The sequence below is a fragment of the Coregonus lavaretus genome (assembly GCF_964263955.1).
Source record: "Coregonus lavaretus genome assembly, chromosome: 21".
Taxonomy (NCBI): Eukaryota; Metazoa; Chordata; class Actinopteri; order Salmoniformes; family Salmonidae; genus Coregonus; species Coregonus lavaretus.
Window position 1 is genome coordinate 35,875,719 of NC_140008.1, and position 26,937 is coordinate 35,902,655.

The 26,937-nt window shown below is 42.4% G+C and overlaps 1 protein-coding gene and 1 pseudogene across 2 annotated transcripts in view; both read right to left on the reverse strand.

Annotated features, from left to right (window-relative positions):
* Positions 1 to 477: 477 nt before the first annotated feature.
* On the reverse strand, positions 478 to 4,153 carry LOC311148664 (opsin-5-like; annotated as a pseudogene). Its single transcript has 4 exons — positions 4,150 to 4,153; positions 2,591 to 2,753; positions 2,065 to 2,495; positions 478 to 1,135 (listed from the first exon to the last, which is right to left on the reverse strand). The product of its transcript is annotated as an opsin-5-like (transcript).
* A 7,254-nt stretch (positions 4,154 to 11,407) lies between these two features.
* LOC311149316 (trafficking protein particle complex subunit 8-like) overlaps positions 11,408 to 26,937 on the reverse strand; it is a 61,345-nt gene continuing 45,815 nt past the window's right edge. Inside the window, exons 27-30 of the mRNA XM_084186461.1 lie at positions 24,502 to 24,603; positions 13,288 to 13,430; positions 12,927 to 13,016; positions 11,408 to 12,746 (exon numbers count right to left, since the gene is read on the reverse strand). Coding sequence (XP_084042587.1) covers positions 12,509 to 12,746; positions 12,927 to 13,016; positions 13,288 to 13,430; positions 24,502 to 24,603 — 573 coding nt within the window. The 3' untranslated portion in view covers positions 11,408 to 12,508. The remainder of the gene's footprint in view (positions 12,747 to 12,926; positions 13,017 to 13,287; positions 13,431 to 24,501; positions 24,604 to 26,937) is intronic.

Consider the following 26,937-nt stretch of genomic DNA (forward strand, 5'->3'; position numbering starts at 1 on the left):
AAAATATGATTAAGAAAATATGTAAACTACTTTAATTAATTGAAATCTGTCTTGATCACCTTAATTCTCTTCATACCCAAACATTTAGACTTAAACCTGTTCTGATTCCTCCAGTAAGGGACATGAGTATCCTGAGTGCAGTTACCACTAGTAAAGGGACTGCAGTTGATTGGTTGAGGTGCACCTCAACTCTGATCCGATTGGCTGAGGTCTACCTCTGCTCTCATCTGATTGGTTGAAGTTGTACTGGTTCAAGAAATAAGAACCTGTTGCAACAGGACATACCACTAACTAATGAATAAATATAATACATTAATATATAAATACACTCATATTAATAGATGTGCTCTTATTTTGAAAATGGCAAAGATTTACATTACAAACAAAAATCAAATCTCTGTCTTAAGACATTGATGTTAAGAAAATACATTCATAAAAGAGAGGGAGGGTGTGTGTGTGTATAAAAGCCTGTGTTTCTTAGGGTCCGACAGTCTTGGTGTGGGAGGACACAGTCTCCAATGTGATCTCTATACTGCCTATCTCCAAACTTTTCCTCCCGCATACAATGACGCGTACACTCTTCTTGGTGTTGGCGATGGGAAGCAGCGTTTTAATTGGGGGTCCGGAAGGGCCCGGTGTGGGAGGTACAGCGCGAGAGACACTATCCTGTAGTGAGAGTTGCACAGTGTTTTACGTTGACATGACAACATCTCGGATACTGTTTAAAATGCTCAAATGTATCCTGCCAGCGCTCGCAGGGGGAGTGTGAGGAGCCTAGTTTGGCGCAGGGCGTAGTGGCGGGGACCACGATGGGGGTGGTGTTTGATTCTGATCCCCACGGATGTAGCGAGCGGAATCTAACAGCCAGTACAGAGCGTTAGGAGAAGCTGCGGACGCAGAGACACTGATGAACACAGGCCCTGTGGCCGGAGTGAAGGTCTTTACACAGCAGGTGGCGGAAGTTGGGCTTCAGCAGCAGGTAGACTAGAGGGTTGAGGAATTAGCAAACATGGCCAGGATGGCGAACGCCATCGGAGGGATGGAGTCCATGTGACCAAACGCTGCCCACATAGAGACCAGGGCGTAGGGACTCCATGCCGTGAAGAAACCAATACACACACACAGACAGACATTTTACATAAATTATTTATTAGTCTTGGTACAGTTTGACAATTCATGGAAAAGTTCATTTCTGGTCTGAGTTGGAAGTCGAAGGAAATCTATTCTTTGCTGCAAATGTGAAATATGAGTTTCAAAGAGCGACAAAGCTACTGTATACCCAGCCCCGTCTGGCACCGTTAAAAAGTAAAAGGAAGCTAAGCTGTTCTGTCCTTTCTGAAGGGAAGCGTTTATTGCATAATGATTGAAGTGTCGTAATCAATTCACCAATACCAACAAACACACTTTGAATCCATCTGGCACTTGTTGCTTCAACTCACACACTCATCTGTAGACACACCAACTACACACACACACCGAATCTACTCGGAGTAAGCGGTAAGCATGCACAGAAAATATGCGTAAAAAGTGTATTGAGTTTTATATCTGAGTGTTAATTCTTGTGGGGTTAACACCAGTGGGAAAATAATAACAATAATTTGTCATAAATAATATATTTTTATTATAATATATTCACTAACTTCCACTTGGCACTCACTTGGTGAAGGCTACAGGACTGAAATCCATTGAATGCAACAATCATGTCACTAGCAAACACAGTCATGGGTGGTACTGGTACCTCTAAAATTCACTCCAAAGGCACCCTGGGAAATAAATATGCATATAACACCCTACAGTGTTAAAAAACAACAACCCAAAATGAGTTACTGTAACACCACAGCTGTTAATTCCCTAACACTGAGAAAGTGTAAAGTGTTAATTTTATTGTCAGAATTAGTTAGGGACCCAACACTCTTGGTGTGTTAGTTTATCATCACTTTGCAAAGTGTTAGTTTAACACTATTTGAGATGGTTCCATATAATTTCTAAGAAAGTGTTACATTTAACACTGTGGCTGTTAAAATTCTGATCGCTAATTTTCTGTGTGTGTGTTAACTTGATAACTCGATAATGGTCTGTATGATGCCCATGTGTGTCTGCTGTGAGACGTGTTGCTCCACTGGTCTCCGTGACTCTGGGACCGTGACCAGGATCTGTGTGTAGGAGGAAGTGACGGCACAGCAGGGCAGGATGTAGCAGCCGAAGAACAGTGCCACCGTGTAGGACCTCGCCCCACCGTCCTGGTTGGAGCGCTTTCCAATGAATGAATGAAAAATGAATCACCATGATGATGTGTGGTGCAGTCACAGACAGTCATATGTGGTCAGGGATGCTTGGTGATCAAATATGTGCATAATGCCAGCAGCAGTGCTGTGGTCTTACCGTAGCGTGGGTAGCAGACAGTACTGAGGATGGTCAGGGTGGTCAGACTGCAGATACCAAACAACACTCCACAGAACGCACAGATCAGACACAATGTCTTACCATACAACCACCTAGGAAAGGAGGAGGGGAGAGAGAGTGGGAGGGAGATATATTTATATAATTAGTTAGATATCAAAACAGCCAGTGTGTGTGTGTGACCTATGACCTGTGGTAGATATTAGTTGTCACAGCCAGGGGTTAGAGGCTAAGGGTCATGCCCAGGTCACTGACAACCAGGTTAATAATGAAGAACTCTGCTGGTTTCAGCAGCATCTTCTTCTTATAGGACACATAGAGCAGCATGGTGTTACCCACCAGAGAACACACACCTGGGGGGAGGCAGAGGAAGTTAGGAATAACCCTAACCCCATTTACAGAACTTCTGATCATTTTATTTCCTTAGTACCTGACTTGCATATCTTAGACCACCCTTTGCAAAACTGTAAATACAAATGTCACTTAAGTGTTTTGTTCACAGTATATTACACATTGTTTTCATCAGAAGAGAAAAGTGTGCAATTATTTTCACTGTTTCCAGTAATGAGTAAATACTACTGCACAAAATCCTAAATCAACCCCATCAGTGTCATACCACAACACTGCTGCTGGCATGTTCAAAGAACAAATTATCCTTCCCGGGGAAGGACTGCCCGCTCCATGATCTCGCCATCACGGTTGACAACTCCATTGTGTCCTCCTCCCAGAGTGCAAAGAACCTTGGTGTGACCCTGGACAACACCCTGTCGTTCTCCGCTAACATCAAAGCGGTGACCCGATCCTGTAGGTTCATGCTCTACAACATTCGCAGAGTACGACCCTACCTTACACAGAAAGCGGCACAGGTCCTAATCCAGGCACTTGTCATCTCCCGTCTGGATTACTGCAACTCGCTGTTGGCTGAGCTCCCTGCCTGTGCCATTAAACCCCTACAACTTATCCAGAACACCGCAGCCCGTCTGGTGTTCAACCTTCCCAAGTTCTCTCATGTCACCCTGCTCCTCCGCACACTCCACTGGCTTCCAGTTGAGGCTCGCATCTACTACAAGACCATGGTGCTTGCCTACGGGCTGTGAGGGAAACGGCACCTCCTTAACTTCAGGCTCTGATCAGACCCTACACCCAAACGAGGGCACTACGTTCATCCACCTCTGGCCTGCTAGCTCCCCTACCTCTACAGAAGCACAGTTCCCGCTCAGCCCAGACAAAGCTATTCGCTGCTCTGGCACCCCAATGGTGGCACAAGCTCCCCCACGACGCCAGGACAGCGGAGTCACTGACCACCTTCCGGAGACACTTGAAACCCTACCTCTTTAAGGAATACCTGGAATAGTATAAAGTAATCCTTCTTCACCCACCCCCCATTAAAAAATAAAATAAAAAATGTGGTTGTCCCACTGGCTATCATAAGTTGAATGCACCAATTTGTAAGTCGCTCTGGATAAGAGCGTCTGCTAAATGATGTAAATGTAAATAATGTTGAACGGGCTCTCTTCATTACTAACTGACTCAAATACCCTCTGGACTAAAGAACATTTACAGGCAAGCCATCAAAGCACTTACACACATCTGATGGCCAACAGAGTAGAAACGTGTGTGTGTGTCCTGAGTGGACTGAGGGGAAATTGAGCTCTGAGCCTCTGATTGGCAAACTCAGATCTCCCTTCAATGAATGAAGCCAATCTCCTCCTGTCACACATACACACCGTTGGGTACAGTAGGACTTACGCATATAGAGTAGACCACAGCCACCACAAGGTCAGCAGCCTCAAGGATATAGGCGTGTAACGTGCGGTTATCTGCTAGCCAGCCCATCGGAGACACAACAGTCAACACACACTTATACACACATCCTGCATATACACAGATTTCTAATAAACAGAAATATTCTTATGCAAACCAAGTAAAAAGCTTCCTGTCACAGTCGCCTCTGTGACATTTTTCCTCTGCTCTGTGCTTTGAGGGAGATTTCTGTGGGAATGTGAAAGGTGTAGAAACCTCACAGTGACTCACCTGATAAGACTAGATCTGAGCCTCGACTAACACTTCGGACTCTACCTCGATGAAAAGATGAAAAACTAGACGGCACATGAGAGATGGAGAGAGACGGAGGGGGAGTCCAGTGGTTTTTGAACTTCTCTGTTGAAAAGTGATATCCCAAGTATAGATACAGTAAAGTACACACACTTAAGGGTAAAAAAAAAGAAGTGTTATTTAGACAACTGCAAACTTCAAGGAGTAGGGCATTCAAGGAGTGATGTCCGTGATGTCATCGGCCTCCCCCCTTGCTTGAGGAACAATAGAGAACAATAGAGTAAAGGCCCAACATAAAATATTCTGTGAATATTGACACCCCTTTTGAAACGCTCACACAATCACATTACCCGCTTACTGAAACAACGGTTCAGAACAGGGCAATCAAGTGCTCAGCAACCTGGATCAAAAGGCACTCCCTGTCAGCAGTGCAGTTGGTTTGGTCTGTCTTTGAAGCAGGGTACAGCGGGCTTGCTTAGTTCTTCACCCAACTAGTTGTGGAAACGTCAGAAGATAACCTCAAATGCAGCGTTGTACTTAACATCTCACTCCCTCCAAACTGCTGATCAGTTCTGTTTTAATTGGACCAAACAAACCTTTGAAAAAAGAAATTCTCACAATGAAACGCCAAGTGTCTCATAGTTATTTACCAAGGTTTTTGTTATGTTTTTGAAATTCTTTACAGACGTCTTGAAGAAGTTATGCTTCCCTTCACACTTCATGCACCACATGTGCAGAAGGGGACCTATTCTATGAATACACGACGGATAGTGTATCATATGGTGGTGCATGGGAATAAAGTTTCTGTCCGGAAACAGACACTTGAACAACGTGTGGTGCTCACAAATCAGATGCTTCAAATAACATGCCATACCATTAGTTACAATAGGTGAAAACACAATATTTACATCTCCAAGTATCAGTGGAGTATTGCGCAAGAGACACCATGATTGAGTTGCATTCAAACCAAGAACATTGCTAATGTCATTCATTTTCAACCCACTTGGCCTGTTTCTTCTCTATGTGTAACCGTAATTGAAGCTTTCATGTCCTGAACTCTATAACTGGTATCCCCTGAGAGAGATTTCAGTCATTTGGAAATCTAGAGTAAAGACAAAGATGAGTATGCATTGTTACACATTACCTATGTTCATACTTACATGACTCTGAATCTGGATCATTCAAGTTCAGGAATAAAATTACAATCCCCAAGGCATAGTTGATGCATAATACCATCAGTGATGAATTTCTCAGCAAAACTACAGTTACTCTACATGTTTTGAATTCTAAATACAGTGCCTTGCAAAAGTATTCAACCCCCTTGGCGTTTTTCCTATTTTGTTGCATTACAACCTGTAATTGAAATTGATTTTTATTTGGATTTCATGTAATGAACATACACAAAATAGTCCAAATTGGTGAAGTGGAATGAAAAATAACTTGCTTCAAAAAATGCAAAAAAATAAATAACGGAAAAGTGGCGCGTGCATATGTATTCAACCCCTTTTCTATGAAGCCCCTAAATAAGATCTAGTGCAACCAATTACCTTCAGAAGTCACATAATTAGTTAGATTGCACACAGGTGGACTTTATTTAAGTGTCACATGATCTCAGTATATATACACACACCTGTTCTGAAAGGCCCCAGAGTCTGCAACACCACTAAGCAAGGGGCACCACCAAGCAAGCGGCACCATGAAGACCAAGGAGCTCTCCAAACAGGTCAGGGACAAAGTTGTGGAGAAGTACAGATCAGGGTTGGGTTATAAAACAATATCAGAAACTTTGAACATCCCACGGAGCACCATTAAATCCATTATTAAAAAAATGGAAAGAATATGGCACCACAACAAACCTGCCAAGAGAGGGCCGCCCACCAAAACTCACAGACCAGGCAAGGAGGGCATTAATCAGAGAGGCAACAAAGAGACCAAAGATAACCCTGAAGGAGCTGCAAAGCTCCACAGCAGAGATTGGAGTATCTGTCCATCGGACCACTTTAAGCCGTACAATCCACAGAGCTGGGCTTTACGGAAGAGTGGGCAGAAAAAAGCCATTGCTTAAAGAAAAAAATAAGAAAACGTGTTTGGTGTTCGCCAAAAGGCATGTGGGAGACTCCAAATATATGGAAGAAGGTACTCTCATCAGTTGAGACTATAATTGAGCTTTTCGGCCATCAAGGAAAACGCTATGTCTGGCGCAAACCCAACACCTCTCATCACCCCGAGAACACCATCCCCACAGTGAAGCACGGTGGTGGCAGCTTCATGCTGTGGGGATGTTTTTCATCGGCAGGGACTGTAAACTGGTCAGAATTGAAGGATGGCGCTAAATACAGGGAAATTCTTGAGGGAAACCTGTTTCAGTCTTCCAGATATTTGAGACTGGGACGGAGGTTCACCTTCCAGCAGGACAATGGGTGAAAAGTTATGCACGCTCAAGTTCTGTTTTTTTGTCTTATTTCTTGTTTGTTTCACAATAAAACATATTTTGCATCTTCAAAGTGGTAGGCATGTTGTGTAAATCAAATGATCCAACCCCCTAAAAATATCAAATTTAATTCCAGGTTGTAAGGCAACAAAGTAGGAAAAATGCCAAGGGGGTGAATACTTTCGCAAGCCACTGTAAATCACAGACAGTGTCACCAGCAAAGCACCCCACACCGTCACACCTCCTCCTCCATGCTTCACAGTGGAAACCACACATGCGGAGATCATTCATTGACCTACTCTGCGTCTCTCAAAGACACAGCAGTTGGAACCAAAAATCTCAAATTTGGACTCATCAGAATAAAGGACATATTTCCACTGATCTAATGTCCATTGCTCGTGTTTCTTGGCCCAAGCAAGTCTCTTCTTCTTATTGGTGTCCTTTAGTAGTGGTTTACATTTACATTTTAGTCATTTAGCAGACGCTCTTATCAAGAGCGACTTACAGTTAGTGAGTGCATACATTAATTTTTTATTTTTTCATACTAGCCCCCCGTGGGAAGCGAACCCACAACTCTACCAACTGAGCTACAGTGGGGAAAAAAAATATTTAGTCAGCCACCAACTGTGCAAGTTCTCCCACTTAAAAAGATGAGAGAGGCCTGTAATTTTCATCATAGGTACACGTCAACTATGACAGACAAAATGAGGAAAAAAAATCCAGAAAATCACATTGTAGGATTTTTTATGAATTTTTTGCAAATTATGGTGGAAAATAAGTATTTGGTCACCTACAAACAAGCAAGATTTCTGGCTCTCACAGACCTGTAACTTCTTATTTAAGAGGCTTCTCTGTCCTCCACTCGTTACCTGTATTAATGGCACCTGTTTGAACTTGTTATCAGTATAAAAGACACCTGTCCACAACCTCAAACAGTCACACTCCAAACTCCACTATGGCCAAGACCAAAGAGCTGTCAAAGGACACCAGAAACAAAATTATAGACCTGCACCAGGCTGGGAAGACTGAATCTGCAATAGGTAAGCAGCTTGGTTTGAAGAAATCAACTGTGGGAGCAATTATTAGGAAATGGAAGACATACAAGACCACTGATAATCTCCCTTGATCTGGGGCTCCACGCAAGATCTCACCCCGTGGGGTCAAAATGATCACAAGAACGGTGAGCAAAAATCCCAGAACCACACGGGGGGACCTAGTGAATGACCTGCAGAGAGCTGGGACCAAAGTAACAAAGCCTACCATCAGTAACACACTACGCCGCCAGGGACTCAAATCCTGCAGTGCCAGACGTGTCACCCTGCTTAAGCCAGTAAATGTCCAGGCCCGTCTGAAGTTTGCTAGAGTGCATTTGGATGATCCAGAAGAGGATTGGGAGAATGTCATATGGTCAGATGAAACCAAAATAGAACTTTTTGGTAAAAACTCAACTCGTCGTGTTTGGAGGACAAAGAATGTTGAGTTGCATCCAAAGAACACCATACCTACTGTGAAGCATGGGGGTGGAAACATCATGCTTTGGGGCTGTTTTTCTGCAAAGTTACCAGGACGACTGATCCGTGTAAAGGAAAGAATGAATGGGGCCATGTATCGTGAGATTTTGAGTGAAAACCTCCTTCCATCAGCAAGGGCATTGAAGATGAAACGTGGCTGGGTCTTTCAGCATGACAATGATCCCAAACACACCGCCCGGGCAACGAAGGAGTGGCTTCGTAAGAAGCATTTCAAGGTCCTGGAGTGGCCTAGCCAGTCTCCAGATCTCAACCCCATAGAAAATCTTTGGAGGGAGTTGAAAGTCCGTGTTGCCCAGCGACAGCCCCAAAACATCACTGCTCTAGAGGAGATCTGCATGGAGGAATGGGCCAAAATACCAGCAACAGTGTGTGAAAATACTTACAGAAAGACTTACAGAAAACGTTTGACCTGTGTCATTGCCAACAAAGGGTATATAACAAAGTATTGAGAAACTTTTGTTATTGACCAAATACTTATTTTCCACCATAATTTGCAAATAAATTCATAAAAAATCCTACAATGTGATTTCCTGGATTTTTTTTTCTCATTTTGTCTGTCATAGTTGACGTGTACCTATGATGAAAATTACAGGCCTCCCATCTTTTTAAGTGGGAGAACTTGCACAATTGGTGGCTGACTAAATACTTGTTTTCCCCACTGTACATCCCAGCCGGCCATTCCCTCCCCTACCATGGACGACGCTGGGCCAATTGTGCGCCGCCCCATGGGTCTCCCGGTTGCGGCCGGCTACGACAGAGCCTGGATTCGAACCAGGATCTCTAGTGGCACAGCTAGCACTGCGATGCAGTGCCTTAGACCACTGCGCCACTCGGGAGTACACTCGGGTTTCTTTGCAGCATTTCAACCATGAAGGCCTGATTCACACAGTCTCCTCCGAACAGTTGATGTTGAGATGTGTCTATTACTTGAACTCTGTGAAGCATTTATCTGGGCTGCAATTTCTGAGGCTGGTAACTCTAATGAACTTATCCTCTGCAGCAGAGGTAACTCTGGGTCTTCCTTTCCTGTGGCGGTCCTCATGAGAGCCAGTTTCATCATAGCGCTTGATGGTTTTTGCGACTGCACTTGAAGTAACTTTCCAAATTCTTGAAATCTTCCGGATTGACTGACCTTCATGTCTTAAAGTAATGATGGACTGTTGGGGGGTTGACAGTAATAATAATAATAATATGCCATTTAGCAGACGCTTTTATCCAAAGCGACTTACAGTCATGCGTGCATACATTTTTGTGTATGGGTGGTCCCGGGGATCGAACCCACTACCTTGGCGTTACAAGTGCCGTGCTCTACCAGCTGAGCTACAGAGGACCCACAGTGGAAGCGTTTTTACCTTTCTGTGTATGTATGACAGGGAGAGAAAAGGGGTTGAGTAAGGACATCTGACAGCATGCGTCTTGTCTTCATTGTAATTTTTGTCTGCTTTCAGAGGGTCATGACTGCTTTCTCTCTTTCCTGGCACATTTGCCTGTATATCCCTCATCTCCTGCTCCATCTACCCCTATATTAGTTAATGATAGAGAGCTCTGCTCTAAATCAAATAAAGCCAGTTGAGCTCTGAAAGTGTGAGGCTCTCGCCTCCCTGAATGAGAATCACCTGAGAGGGGGTGGGAGGCAGAGTGGGCAGGGAGAGAGAGATGAGTAGGAGCCAGGGGTGTTGCTACTCTATCTGGTCACGATAGAAAGGTATAAAGTGTGAGAGTGGGCCGGGAGAATGAAGGGGAAGGAACCATTACTTAGCCTGGTCCCAGATCGGTTTGTACGCTCTTGTCAACTCCTTCAGACAGCCAGCCATTAGCCATAACTGTATCATTTGTCTGTGAGTGGACTACACCCTGATCCTGTGACAAAGGCCACTGATGTTTAGTCCAGGACAGAGGGGGTTAAGATAGTAATGATAAGAGACCCAAATGACTATTTAATTTTCCTTGCAGGTGAAAGGGTTTGTTGGAGCCAAATTCCCATTTTCTTTATTTGTGCTATATTTATTATTTTGCTCCATTTAGAAAAATACTATTATTGAATACAAGTATAAATATTGCTTTATGAATTATGGCGTATGGTTGATGAACTCATGTCTTTGGTTTTCTACGATGTTTATCACAGGTATTTAAAAGCATTATGGAGCCTTTCCTGGGCACACCAATTTTTCCCATGTCTGACCGCTACGCTAAGCTACGCTAATACTTGGAACTAGAAAAGCTGCTATTAGTCTATACCTTTTGTTTACCGTTTGAATCTGATCGCTTTGACTTTGATCATCGATGGAATATAGCCTATGAAATTACCTTTATTTGGAAAATAAATGTGTTTATTTTTACACTGAGCTTTGGATTCCCTGTTTTGTGGTTGCTTTGGAAGCGTGTCTGACGGCGGCATCACATACCTGTGACCTCAAGGCAAGGTTGGAATTGGATTACAAATTCCTAGAACCATGAAGGGTTCTTCTACTACAAGGATAAGCCTGTATAACCCTTATTTCCCCCAATAGTGTAGAGAACCACAGGGGACTTTACAACTTTACTTATGTTAAATGTATTATTAGGTACCAACCAGATTATTAATGCTTTATTAAAGAATGGCAACTTCGCAACTAAAACTTCTGAATTAAATATATCATATTTTAAGCTTTGCCCAGATTTGCATGTGTCAGCAGAAATACTAGGTTGAGTTCCTCTGTGTATCCTTGAATGTGAAAGCACCTGGCCAGGCATACATTTTCAAATACTTTAAATTGCATCTCTCAGATGCAACCTTTTCAGAAATTATTAGTATTCGGAGATTGGAGAATCCATTTGAAACAAACTGAGATAGATGCACATCAGTGTAAGTGTGTGTGTCAGGGCGAAAGAGCGACACAGGACAGCTTGACATAAAGACGTCGCTCCTAATGCATTTAAATCAGAGTTGGCATTGAGAACAGGGTGCCATTTGGGAGGCAAAATAAAACTTGTCCTGAAGAGTATTATTACAAATCACCACATTGTCCACACATTTCACCACCCAGAGGAGAAAGTTACTGTATCTCACAGCCCATATCATTGGTTACGTTTTATTTCTATTTACAGTAAATTTGTTATAAATATAATACATCATTTTCATCTGAAAAGCAGTTGAGTAAATAGATACATTTAAATAACAGCTTGATCACAAGGTGGAGGAGGTCCAATGAGGGAGAAGTATAGGGATCATGTTGATTTGATTGGTTCATTAGTTTGTTTTGTAGAAAATTAAATGTGCTCGTGGTGACTGATAGCACAGTAAGTCCAGATGGACTACAGACCAACAACAGACAGGTGGACAGGCAGCATCAGGGCCTGTCAGTCAAAGGATTTGTTCATTAGTCACATAGTATAGTGGTCAACCTCTGGTTCATATTCTAAAGGGTTTGTGATGTGCCGAGGGACCGGTCCATGTGGGGCAGTTCTTCCTACTTCCTCATCCAGGTTAATCCAGGAAGTAAACAATGTCATCACCACAGTGACAACTCAACAACAACCTGTTATAATGTTTGTCAAAAAAACTAAAATAACAAAAATCTCTGGCGGCAGACAGATGCCACCGTTACCATAGGAGACACGTCATTGTCGTCTTTGTTTAGAACGTCTTTGTCTGTTCTGTGTCCTTCCCTTTCACCTGTCGATTTAATCAAATAAAAAAAGGTCAAAACCAAAGCGCCTCCGCTGAGATGATAGATTAATACGCAGAGAGAGAGAAAATAGTTCCTTCTTCCACATGTAAGTCCATGATCCTTTGCTTTGTTGCTGGAACATAAAATAGCTAACAGTCTGACCATCAAAGTGGTTACAAGCTCAACTGATGCACAATTCAATTTTTTTACATAATTGGACAAATCTGTCACATTTTTAGGGCGGTGAGTTGAGTTGGTGATTTGAGACTTGGTGGAAAGATGGGATGTGGAAAAAACTTCTTGCTGGGTGGGTCTCAGAGCTCTCAACCCTGTTGTTGCCAACCAATTGGCGACTCAACAGATTTTATCCAAATGGGGAACCTTGGTAGTGATGATTGACAGATGATTCATTGGCTATTGATGATGGGGCGGGACAATGTTCAGGTGCTGTTGATGATGATGATGAGTGCTGGCGTGGCCGTCTGCTGGCTGGTCTCACACATGGCTCCCTGGTCCGCCAGCTTGGCAAAGACCCGTGGCGTTCCCAGGTTATAGACGCCCGCATGCAGGAAGCAGGCTCGCAGCGGCACTCGCATCACTTCCTGTGCCCTCAACTGCAGCTTGTATTGCGTTTGGCCCAGCCATGTAAACGAACCGTGCACCTCGAGAGACTCAGGGCTGATGGGGTGAGGGAGGAGAGGGGGAGGGATGATGGCAGAGCGGGAAGAGAGGAAAATAGAAAGCTGATTAAAACCAGGAGGATAAATAGGATGCAGTTTATCAGGTAAACATTTGGTCAGGGACATGAGGAACAGATGGCAGATTTAACAGTATGGAGTGAGTGTGTGTTATATTTACCTGGTAGTTTTGTGTCGTAGGTCAATGATGACATCAACTTGAGCCAGGGAGCAGTTAGACAGAGTCAAAGTGACTGGAACCATACAGAGACTACAGAGGGGGGACGGAGAAAGATGGAGGTAGGGAAAGAGCCAAAAGAGAGAACATTAAATATATATATTTTTTTACATCTCCATTTCTTCACTGCATGGAACCTTAAGCGCATAACACGGAGCACAGCTGCAGTCAATGCTTGCACCATTACATAGCTGAAGACTGTGTGCACATGTCTTGGGCTGTTTTAAAATACTCTCGAGATGCTATTTTTTGGTTTGATAACCACATTGTTTAGCTAGCTAGTCATGTTACGTGTGTGTGATACCTCTTCTGAATGAAAGGGTGGCTGTAGCTCTCTGGGTAGTGCAGGTTGGTCTTGATGAGGTGGGAGAGCTGTTCCATAGAGGGTCGTGTCATTGGAGGAGGAAGCTCTGGTTTAAACTTCAGCAGCACCATCTCCTGAGCCTCCTACAACAGGACAGAGAAACACAAAATCAGGTCATGACATACATTTACATTTTAGTCATTTAGCAGACGCTCTTATCCAGAGCGACTTACAGGAGCAATTAGGGTTAAGTGCCTTGCTCAAGGGTACGTCGACAGATTTTCACCTAGTCGGCTCGGGGATTTGAACCAGCGACCTTTCGGTTACTGGCACAACGCTCTTAACCACTAAGCTACCTGCCGCCCTGGATGACACTGGAAGAGTACACACCGACACCTTTACGTCAAACACACCGCCTAAACATACATGTACATGTCCTAAGCCTCTTACTCCACAACAGAGAAACATACTTACACACCATTACAGTGGCAAGAGAAAGTTTGTGAACTCTGTATTTCTGCATAAATTTGACCTAAAATATGATCAGATCTTCATCTTAGTCCAAATAATAGATCAAGCGAACCTGATTAAACATAACACAATTGTAGGAACGGGCAGGAGTAATCGAGTACTCGAACTGACGTCAAAATAATTATAGAATGCAAACCACTTGGCACGTCTCTCTCCAAGCGCACTTTCCTACCAATTCATGCTCATTCATTGTTTTCATGGTGTGAATTGTTTGTCAATGTTTATGAATTCGCAATATAATCAAAAGTATCACCAGTTGTTAATGTAGGCTACCATTAATCATTGCCATTTCCACATTAATCTAGAATGTTTGGTTATGTTCATTTCTGTTTATTCAATGTATTAATACTGCATACCGTTCTCATTCTCGTAGTGTACACGTTGTTTGGAGAGCTCGCAAACTGCGCAGTGATAATGAAGTTGTGGTTTATTTAATTATATTTACCAGTTATGTAAATTGTGTGAACGCACACGCTTGAGTGCGCAAAGATATTGACTACCTGCCAGTATAGGCAGTCGCGTTAAAGTTCATAAATCTGCATTTTCTAAACGCAGACCATCAAAAAAGCTGTGTTTTAAACCATTTCACCTGCGTTTTGTATAGAAAGTCAGTGTTTGATTTTTTCTCTCCAACAGATCAGGGTCTTGCAACTAGATTTCCAGGTAATTATTACTCAGAGGAAAATGGGGGAGGGTCATGCTTTTTAGATTTCAGTCAGGGGGAGGGTCTGTATATAGCGCCATTCTTGTGTATTTTATTTTATTCCTCGTGTAACTATTTTATTTTTAGGAAAGGCTCGCAAGCAAGCATTTCACGGTAAAGTCTACACCAGTTGTATTCGGCGCATGTGATAAATAACATGTGATTTGACTTGCAGTTATTTCGGCATGAACATTTAAGCGGTTATTGTCTTGCTCTTTACTGTAATCAGAGGGTTATTATCAATATAATGCATGCCAGTCTCAATATAATGCATGCCAGTCTCGAAAAGTACAGACTGCATCACTTTTTGTTTTTAGAAGAAGCATTGTGTTAAATTCCAAATTGTTTGCATAGCCAACTTACACACAGCACTGACACACACACACTGACCCCACCAGCTGTGTGGGACATTTTAAATACATGTAGTTCTGTCCTTAAGCTGTTGTCTATTAATGTTCTGTATTGTCATGTTTTGTGTGGAACCCAGGAAGAGTAGCTGCTGCAATCGCCACAGCTAATGAGGATCCTAATACAACAGAACATTCTAATTTAAAATTAGCCTACATCACTGTGTGTACTCACATGATAATAATACATTCCTAATTGCACTGTGTTGTTGTAGCCTAGGTAGAATAATATTGTCTAAAAATGTAGGCCTAATCAATAGTGGAGCTTTGCATGCCCGACTGCTGCAGAGCGCACGCAGCCTGGAAGAACGCACAGATCTGCCATTTCATAATCTGTTCACTTTTTTTTCTTGCACTTTGACAGGTAAATATTTATAGCCCTAATATTTAGCTAATGAGTGGCCTAATATTTTGCTTAGTTGGCTACACAACTCTAGCCTCTCTCATCCAGCTATTGCCGTGCACAATGGTGGTCTCAGCTTTGCTCTGCGACCCCTACAAGTGTCACGGGACTCGTCTGAATGTAACCCATACAAATGAATGGCAGTATGGAGGTCGTTTTTTACTAAGCTTTCTTATTATTTTTGATTTATTTTTTTACTCTCTTTGCCATTTATGTGTTATTCAATTTGTTTATGGGCTATAGTAGTAAAGGCCAAATTCAATATTTTATCACATAATAAAAACATTTAAATGTATACCTAAAGGGGTCCTAAAATTCTAAATCAAATAGCTAAATGATCCATGGTATGACCATCTTAAAACAATTCTATATGTTAGCTTAAACTTAAGCTTGCATTTTACAGGAGAAAAGAAGAACACACAGAGAAAAGTACTGGAGAATTTTTTGTTGTAGCCTCTAACTTTCTCACTCATAATTATTCATTAATGTTTTTTCTTAATCATGGCATTATCAGGATTCATTTAGAAGTGTTCAAAAACATCTTATCTACTCACTTAAAAACATTTTACTCACCATTCAGTTACTATTGGGCAAAACATACCCCAAAACACGACCAAAACAAACTGTAAATGCATCCAACGAGTTTGTAGAGTCACAAGCTTGATGTAGTCATTGTGTGCTAGGAATTTGGGACCAAATACTAAACTTAACTACTTTAATACACTTTATTGAGCTGATTAATCTAGAGGGTCACATACTTTTTCGGACAAATAAATAGAATGTTGGATCAATTTGACAATAATGAAATGAAAAAGTACAATTGTTTGTGTTATTTGTTTAAAATCAGGTTCACTTGATCTATTATTAGTACCTAGATGAAGATCTGATCACCTTTTAGGTCAAATGTTTGCAGAAATACAGAAAATCCTAAAGGGTTCACAAACTTTCTCACCACTGTAAGTCAGAGACCATTATGTCAAACCTACACTGCTTGTATATACAGGTAACTGTCACCAGAACAGCTTCAGTGCGCCTTGACATAGATTCTACAAGTCTAGAACTCTATTGGAGGGACGCGACACCATTCAACAATAAATACTGTCACAGGCACCGCTCCAGAATCTCCCATAATTGTTCAATTGGGTTGAGATCTGGTGATACACACACACCCTTTAAAACCCCTACGCTCCTTTGAGACCCCTCTTTCAAAGTCACTGAGATCTCTTCTTCTAGCCATGGTAGCCAAAATAATGTGCAACTGGATATTTCTATACATGACCCTAAGCATGATGGTATGTTAATTGCGTAATTAACTCAGGAACCACACCTGTGTGGAAGCACCGGTTTTCAATATACTTTGTATCCCTCATTAACTCATGTGTTTCCTTTATTTTGGCAGTTGCCTGTACATGTAGCTATACAGACTATTTGTTGTGGTATAATTTATTAACCATTGTGCAGCCTGCTCTGTGCAGAACATTTGCTTTTACAAAATATTATTAACGGCCTCTTCGACAAAATGCCTTCCTAGAACATTCATAGAACTGTAATTCCATGTTTTGACAATAGGGACAGTTATCAGCTGGTGTGTGTGCGCGTGTCGGGTTAGAGGCAGAGATTAACAGAGGCTGGGAGGGTGTGCATCAATACATTAACACAGGACATCAACACACCCATATAGATAGTCATGCACTGGAAACATGAACAGGTTCTATATCTATACATTTATGAGCCCTATAAATGCAATTCACCTATATGACATTCTGATATTCAAGCCGAAGTAGGTAGAAACAATCACTAAGTCATTCTTAGCAAATCTTTGCTAGAAGCAATTCCAGTTAGGAAATGAGGGTCTTTCAATGTGAGATCTTCTGTGAGAAGAGAAAGCGAGGTTGCGAGAGAGAGGGAGGGAGGGAAAAAGGTAGTCTTGGCAGCTCATGTGCAGAGCTATAAAAAGCCACAGGGATAAGGGATGAGAGAAGTTCTTTATGAATGAGCACGCCGTGGACACTGTTGCTACGCAACGGCTTGTCTTGGAGGAAGTGTGTGTGAGGGAGGAGGTTAAGAACAATATCTGTTTTTTTAAAGTCTGACAATGTGGATGTGGTCTGGCCGGGTGAGTGGGTGGAAGAGAGAGGGAGCGAGGTGGAAAGTTATTTTTAAACAGGTGTGAGGATCTCATGCTTAAACCAAATCACACACCACTTCCACAGGAGGTAGGCAGAAGAGAGATGGAGACATGGAGACTGCTTGCAGCGGGTACAGTTTCAGTCTGTGCCTGAAAGGATGTACACACGTGCGCGCACACACACTGTTAAACCCACTCCGTCATTAAATCACACTACTGTCTGTGGGAGGGAGGTGTACCGCTGTGATGTGCATGTGATCGTGTATTGTAAAAGTGAAATGAAAAAAACTTCACTGACATATTTTGTAAAGTGTGATACGGTGTCACTTTCTCTCGCACACTCGAACACACACCCACACACTTAATGGCTTGGTTCATCACCCTGCGATTGTCTTCATAAAGACCAAGAAAAAAAAAAACACACCAGCTTTAATCTTTGCTGAATGTGACGTTGGGCCTGTGACGTGTGTTAGAGAGTGTGTGTGTGTGTGTTTCTGTGACTGTCAGAGTTGAAAAGGTTTAAAATCAGAGAAATCTGGGTCCGGAGCCAAGAATCACCTATATAACCATCCATCTGTATAGTAGGCCTATAACAGCTCTACATCAGTAGAGTATGGAATTTGTCTTTAAAATGGAGCCGAGGTACTTTACTTAGTCTGTATAGTCTAAGACTTCTAAGAGCCCTCTATGTCCCTCAATGCCCTCCACTGTCCACTCTGGAGACCGCTCTCACTCTCAGCAAACCATCAGCCATCCCTCTCTCCACCTACTAAACAAGTCATCTGACCTTCCTTACTCGTTTAAACAGACAGATTGAGGGAGCCACTGTCCGTCTCTGCACTAATCACTCTTGAAGGGCATTCCTCACTCCTTATACACTGTTAGACAGCATGACATCAACATTACGCACACACATAGGCGTGCACACACACACTCCTTAAACACCCTGGCAAAGTGCAAGATGTGTGAGAGAGTGAGCGAGTGTGTTCATGAACATGTGTGGCAGTGAGTTGGACATACTTGACATTGTTAAGCTGTAAAGCTCATCCTTGACTACTGCTGGAGAGAGAAAAAAAGTTTTGAAGACAGCAAGCATTGGTTGGTTCACTGTCAGCATGGACAATGTCACTAATAAAACATTCTAACAATAATCAAAACTATCATTCCAGCTGAGTACAATGGTGGTATGAAACATAACATACTACTTATTATAGGAGTGATTCATTCCATAGAAACATATTTTAATTGAAGTGAATCAACTTTATTGATCCACAGAGAGGAAATTCCGTCACAAACATAGGACACATACAGCACAAGGACCATATAGATATAAAAGGTATACATCAGAATGATGACATCAATAAAACCCATTTGAATTGAAGTGAATATGTTTATATAGACGTCATGTATTGTACTTTGACTAGCCAATCCATGCTCAGGTACAGTGCATTCTGGAAGTATTCAGACCCCTTTACTCTTCCCACATTTAATTACGTTACAGCCTTATTCTAAAATGGATTAAAATAATAGTTCTCCTCATCAATCTACACACAATACCCCATAATGACAAAGCCAAAACAAGTTTAGAAATATTTGCAAATGTAAAAAAAATATTTAAAAAAATACTTTATTTACATAAGTATTCCGACCCTTTGCTATGAGACTTGAAATTGAGCTCAGGTGCATCCTGTTTCCATTGATCATCCTTGAGATGTTTCTACTATTTGAATTCAATTGATTGTACATGATTTGGAAAGGCACACACCTGTCTATATAAGGTCCCACAGTTGACATTGAATGTCAGAGCAAGAATCAAGTGATGAGGTCGAAGGAATTGTCTGTAGAGCTCCGAGACAGGATTGTGTAGAGGCACAGATGTGGGGAAGGGTGCCAAAAAATGTCGGCAGCATTGAAGGTCCCCAAGAACACAGTGGCCTCCATCATTCTTAAAATGGAAGAAGTTTGGCCAAACCGCGTTGCCAAACTGAGCAATCGGGGGAAAAGGGCCTTGGTCAGGGATGTGACCAAGAACCCGATGATCACTCTGACAGAGCTCCAGAGTTAATCTGTGGTGATGGGAGAACCTTCCAGGAGGACAACCATCTTTGCAGCACTCCACCAAATCAGGCCTTTATGCTAGAGTGGCCAGACGGAAACCACTACTCAGTAAAAAGGCACATGACAGCCCGCTTGGAGTTTGCCAAAGGGCACCTAAAGGACTCTGACCATGAGAAACAAGATTCTCTGGTCTGATGGAACCAAGATTGAACTCTTTGGCCTGAATGCCAAGCGTCACATCTGGAGGAAACCTGCCACCATCCCTACGGTGAAGCATGGTGGTGGCAGCATCATGCTGTGGGGATGTTTTTAAGCAGCAGGGACTGGGAGACTAGTCAGGATTGAGGGAAAGATGAATGGAGCAAAGTACAGAGAGAACCTTCATGAAAACCTGCTCCAGAGCACTCAGCACCTCAGACTGGGGTAAAGGTTCACCTTCCAACAGGACAACCCTAAGCACACAGCCAAGACAACACAGGAGTGGTTTCAGGACAAGTATCTGAATGTCCTTGAGTGGCCCAGCCAGAGCCTGGACTTGAACCCGATCAAACATCTCTGGAGAGACCTGAAAATAGCTGTGCAGCGATGCTCCCCATCCAACCTGACAGAGCTCGAGAGGATCTGCATAGAAGAAACTCCCCAAATACAGGTGTGCCAAGCTTGTTGCGTCATACCCAAGAAGACTCAAGGCTGTAATCGCTGCCAAAGGTGCTTCAACAAAGTACTGTGTAAAGGGTCTGAATACTTATGTAAATGTGATATCAGTTTTTTATTTATTTTTATAAAATGTGCAAAAATGTTTTAACACCTGCGTTTGCTTTGTCATTATGGGGTATTTTGTGTAGATTGATGAAGGGGGAAAAAAAACAATTTAAACCATTTTAGAATAAGGCTGTAATACAGTATATTGCCCCCTTACTGTATGTGTCCTATGCTGTGAGTGGTGACAAATTGAATTTTCCCTCTGGGGATCAATAATGTCCTCTGTAGCTCAGCTGGTAGAGCACGGCGCTTGTAACGCCAAGGTAGTGGGTTCGATCCCCGGGACCACCCATACACAAAAATGTATGCACGCATGACTAAGTCGCTTTGGATAAAAGCGTCTGCTAAATGGCTTATTATTATTAATAAAGTTTATTCAATTCAAAGCAAAAAAATCCTCCACTTAGCCTTGAGAGAGCAAAGCATGGGCCTGCATCGGGCGGCCTATAGGCCCTCAAGTTCTACCTCAATGAACGTCCCCCTAATGCTCTTCCCAGCACCAACAGTATTGTGGACTTGGCTGAACTGTTACTAACCTCCAACTATTTTCTCTTCAGAGGATACTTTTTCCTCCAGACCAAAGGGACAGCGTTGGGGAGCACTATGGCTCCTAATTATGCTAACCTTTATCTAGGAACGTTTGAAAAACAGGTGGTGCTGAATCCAGACCTTAACCCTTTTCTCTCCAATATTCTCCTAATTCTGAGATATTTGGATGACATTTCGGTGATCTATACAGGGACCCAGGAAGAACTTTTGGAATTCCATGCTTATCTAAACTATGAATTAACACCTTCGTTTCACCATTAACTAAGACCCATCACAAATCAGTTTTCTTGATGTGATGGTTATTAAGGACAAAACCTCCCTCTCTACAGATCTCTATAGTAAACCTACGGACAGGAATACCCTCCTTAGAGGTGACAGCTTTCATCCACGTCCACTTATTAAAAGTCTCTCTATAAGTCAATTCAGTCACATCAGAAGAATATGCAGCTCTGATGCTTCTTATTAGAAACAGACCTCACACAAAGGTTTAAGGAAAGGGGGTACAAAGACAATTGGGTAAAACATGCCAATTATAATTTTGAAGGACTAACACAGTTGGAAAGCCTTCAACCAAAACTTAAAGAAAAAGCAGAACATGTCCCCTTATGCTTCACCCAATACTCACCATTGGGGAAGGCATTTAAGGACATTATCAGGAAGCAATGGTACATTATTGATATTGACCCACAATTGAAATGCATTTTTAAATATCCCCATGTATGGTCTTTAAAAGACCCCCAAAACGTGAGAGACATTGTGGTTAAATCTGATTATGCAACTTTCTCGGACAAGGTTCCGGAGGGTAATTACAAATGTGGCCAATGTGCTCAATGCAGCTTCACGTATAAATGCAACTCATTTACCCACCCGCGCACAGGACAAATATTTAAGATCAAAGGCCTGATTACCTGCAGGTCCACCAATGTTATTTACATGTAGAAATGTCCTTGTGTTCTGTCTTACATAGGGAAAACCCGTAGAAGCCTTAAGACACGGATCAGTGAGCACCGCAGCAATATATGGACAGGTGAGACAGAAAATCTGGTTGCTGTTCATTTTGTACAAGCTGGACATCCTATTAGTTCTCTGTGATACATTGGAATATAAATGGTCAAGATGTCATGCAGGGGAGGGGACATTGAGAGGAAACTTCTTCAAAGGGAATCTTTTTGGATCCACAGACTCAACACACTGTCTCCTCTTGGCCTTAACGAAGAGTTTGACTTGAAACCGTTTTTATAGTTTCAAAATGTCCAAATTGAATATTGCATGTGTATGTATATTACTGTAAATATTGATCACATTCCTTGTGTATGATCATATATTTTGATACATTCATGTTAATATTGTGAACCTATGTTATACATTTTTTACCTCCTGTTTCAGGAAGTGATGTCACTGAGTACTACCCCTATATATAGGACCTTCCACCCCCACCTGGGATATGGATGCCTGATGAAGACCTAAGGGTGGAAACGTTGTTATAAATAAATATCACCTGGGAGCATGAGCAGCAGTGTGCGGCGTTTCCTTTCCATTTTTCATGAGTTTGCCTACAACTCCACCACCAGCGGAAAGTACCTGGATGTGCGCATGTTTTTCATCCTTTGTACCTGCCTCCTAAGCGCTCATCTGTGTAGCGTAGACCCTTCCTTACTCATGTTGGCCCATAAACCCATGAGGAGCATAGGTCAGAGTAGACACTAACCCTGTAAAAACCTCTACCAGGCCTGAGTCCGACATACCAAGCTTTCCAGTGTCACCCTGGCCCCACAGATTACAGGGTGTTTGGGAGGTGGCCAAGTAAACACTTAGCCCAAGTCGAATTCAGTGCCCTGTTGGACCTTGGCAGGGAGATATAGAGGCTTTTAGGTAGTGAATGATAGCGCATTCTCCAAGAAGAAGGATCGCTTTGTTTTGTTTGTGCTTTTGTCGCAATGCAGAGGAGTCCAGGAGTGTGTATAGTTATTCAGCTTGTGTGTACACTACCGGACAAACGTTTTTTGAACACCTACTCATTCAAGGGTTTTTCTTTATTTTCACTATTTTCTACATTGTAGAATAATAGTGAAGACATCAAAACTATGAAATAACACGTTGAATCATGTAGTAACCAAAAAAGTGTTAAACAAATGAAAATACATTTTATATTTTATATTCTTCAAATAGCCACCCTTTGCCTTGATGACAGCTTTGCACACTCTTGGCATTCTCTCGACCAGCTTCATCTGGAATGCTCTTCCAACAGTCTTGAAGGAGTTCCCACATATGCTGAGCACTTGTTGGCTGCTTTTCCTTCACTCTGCGGTCCGACTCATCCCAAACCATCTCAATTTGGTTGAGGTCATGCGCACATGACTAAGTCGCTTTGGATAAAAGCGTCTGCTAAATGGCATATTAAGGTTGGGGGATTGTGGAGGCCAGGTCATCTGATGCAGCACTCCATCACTCTCCTTCTTGGTAAAATAGCCCTTACATAGCCTGGAGGTGTGTTGGGTCATTGTCCTGTTGAAAAACAAATGATAGTCCCACTAAGCCCAAACCAGATCGGATGGCGTATCGCAAAAGAATGCTGTGGTAGCCATGCTGGTTAAGTGTGCCTTGAATTCTAAATAAATCACAGACATTGTCACCAGCAAAGCACCCCCACACCATAACACCATCTCCTCCATGCTTTACGGTGGGAACTACACATGCGGGGATCATCCGTTCACCCACACCACGTCTCACAAAGACATGTCGGTTGGAACCAAAAATCTCAAATTTGGACTCCAGACCAAAGGACAAATTTCCACCGGTCTAATGTCCATTGCTCGTGTTTCTTGGCCCAAGCATGTCTCTTCTTCTTATTGGTGTCCATTAGTAGTGGTTTCTTTGCAGCAATTCAACCATGAAGGCCTGATTCACACAGTCTCCTCTGAACAGTTGATGTTGAGATGTGTCTGTTACTTGAACTCTGTGAAGTTTATTTGGACTGCAATTTCTGAGGCTGGCAACTCTAATGAAGTTATCCTCTGCAGCAGAGGTAACTTTGGGCCTTCCATTCCTGTGGCGGTCCTCATGAGAGCTAGTTTCATCATAGCGCTTGATGGTTTTTACGACTGCACAAAGTTCTGTATTGACTGACCTTCACGTCTTAAAAGTAATGATGGACTGTCATTTCTCTTTGCTTATTTGAGCTGTTCTTGCCATAATATGGACCTGGTCTTTTACCAAATAGGGCTATCTTCTTTATAGCCCCTCTACCTTGTCACAACACAACTGATTGGCTCAAACGCATTAAGAAGGAAAGAAATCCCACAAATTAACTTTTAACAAGGCACACCTGTTAATTGAAATGCATTCCAGGTGACTACCTCATGAAGCTGGTTGAGAGAATGCCCAGCGTGTGCAAAGCTGTCATCAAGGCAAAGGGTGGCTATTTGAAGAATCTCAAATATAAAATATATTTTGATTTGTTTAACACTTCTTTGGTTACGACATGATTCCATATGTGCTATTTTATAGTTTTGATGTCTTCACTATTATTCTACAATGTAGAAAATGGTACAAATAAAGAAAAACCCTTTAATGAGTAGGTGTTCTAAAACTTTTGACCGGTAGTGTACACTACACAGTTGAAACAAAATGGTGAATTGAATGTTTAAAATGGTTTCTCAATAAATGTGTGTACCTCTTTCTGTGTCAAAGAGCAGGCCTCTTTGTCAATGGTCTGTAGAGCCACATGAAGCTGTCCCTCTAGGATCACCTGCTTGTTGTCCTCAACAACAAATGCCTGTAAACAAAACAAACAAACATTAGCAACATCATTGACCTGATGCCAATAGCAAAACAGCAAAAACAACTTCAGCAATCAGCTCAACAAAAACTTGACATAAAATGTACATTTACATTTTACATTTTAGTCATTTAGCAGACGCTCTTATCCAGAGCGACTTACAGGAGCAATTAGGGTTAAGTGCTTTGCTCAAGGGCACATCGACAGATTTTTCACCTAGTCGGCTCGGGGATTAGAACCAGCGACCTTTCGGTTACTGTCACAACGCTCTTAACCACTAAGCTTCCTGCCGCCCCAGGCATGTACTCTTTATTAATGCATAATTCAACAATGGAACAATGGAGCATGTAAAAAAAGGCCATGCCTGGGCACCTGACTTTTCAAACAGTCCCATTAGGGTGATTTCTCCCCTTCTCAGCTGTCTATCACAGCCTCTTAGTTTCAGCCAATCGGTGTCCCCGAATGGACATTTGGACTCTGGCCCCTCCCACTCTAGCTCAGTGGTTATTGTCTTCAGCCGATGATGACGCAAAGTTTGGCTGGAGAACAAGTTTTTACTGTGTTTACTAGGAAGATTGTGCATGCATCAAGTGAGTTGTGGGGTATATTGTCGGGAGGGTTAATGCTACGTTATTATGATAGACTGCAAGCAATTACCCTTAGGCCTAATTACCTTGTTACATCTGTAGCTGTATAGTACTGCTGGAGCTTATGTACATTTCAGATACTCAATGTGCATGTTGTTTAGAAGTGCCTGTATTGCATTGAATGCATGAGTGTTGTGCAGTAGATGTTCTTGTTTAGAGATGTTTAATTCCTATAGCCTGTATGCGCACTTTACCTCTGCGCTTTCATAGTTCGCACTACTGTTAAAAGCTGCAATACATAACTTTTTGGATGACCCGACCAAATCCACATAGAAAAAAAAGTTCTGTTCTATGTGAGCTATTTTTATGCTTCCCATTCTTAAGTAACATTTTTGCGTTTTACCTTCTGTTTTGTACACCAGCTTCAAACAGCTGAAAATACACTATCTTTGGTTATGGAAAATGTATTTCACAGCAGTTTGGATGGTACAATGATTCTCTACACTATACTTGCTTGTTTTGTCAAATAAACTGAAATTAAGGGCCTCCCGAGTGGCGCAGCGGTCTAAGGCGTCACTACAGACTACAGACCCATGAGGCGGCGCTCAATTGGCCCATGCATCTGGGTTAGGGGAGGGTTTGGCTATTGCGCTCTAGCGACTCCTTGTGGTGGGCTGGGCGCATGCACGCTTTATTCTGTCGCCAGTTGTACCGTGTTTCTTCCGACACATGGTGCGGCTGGCTTCCTGGTTAAGCGAGCAGTGGTGGGGCTTGGCAGGGTCGTGTTTCGGAGGACGCATGGCTCTCGACCTTCGGCTTTCCTGAGTCCGTAGGGGAGTTGCAGCGATGGGACAAGACTAACTACCAATTGGATATCACAAAATTGGGGAGAAAAAGGGGTAAAAGTACAAAAATAAAAAAATTGGCGAACGATTATAATTTTAGCAACCAGGAAATGGCGGAGTGATTAGTGCAACTTTAAGCCATGGTGAGAGATTCTAGAAGTTTCAGAGTCTGTCCTCGGCCCTGCATGCGCAGTAAGATTTATGACTCTATGGTGATAGAAAAATATCAGATAAGCGCACCACCAGTCCTGAGAGCAAGGGCCATAAATCTTGCATATCCAAGTAAGTTCTCTCTCCTGTGAGATGTTTATACATATTCTGCTGTTAATGTGTATGCTGTTATGTGAATATCCCTGTATATATGCTATGCCATTCTTTCCTGAGTAGATATTCCTATTGCATAGCTTACAACATGATATATTGGTTCTTACCTTTCAGAACCACAAGTCCATTCCTAATTGTAACATGAAGATCACTTCTAGTCTGTGTTTGCTAATGTGTGGTGGTGACCATGAGCCAATAAAACTCTGGATATGGACACGTTTGCCTTGTTCTTGCTGGGCAGCCTGTAGCAAATCTATATACAAAAACATACGGACACCCCTTCAAATAAGTGGATTCTGCTATTTCAGCCACACCCGTTGCTGACAGGTGTATAAAATAGAGCACACAGCCATGCAATCTCCACAAACAAACATTGGCAGTCATAGGATGCCACCTTTCCAACCAGTCAATTCGTCAAATTTCTCCCTGCTAGAGCTGCCCGGTCAACTGTAAGTGCTGTTATTGTGAAGTGGAAACATCTAGGAGCAACAACGGCTCAGCTGCGAAGTGGTAGGCCAAACAAGCTCACAGAACAGGACCAGCGAGTGCTGAAGCGCCTAAAAATCATCTGTCCT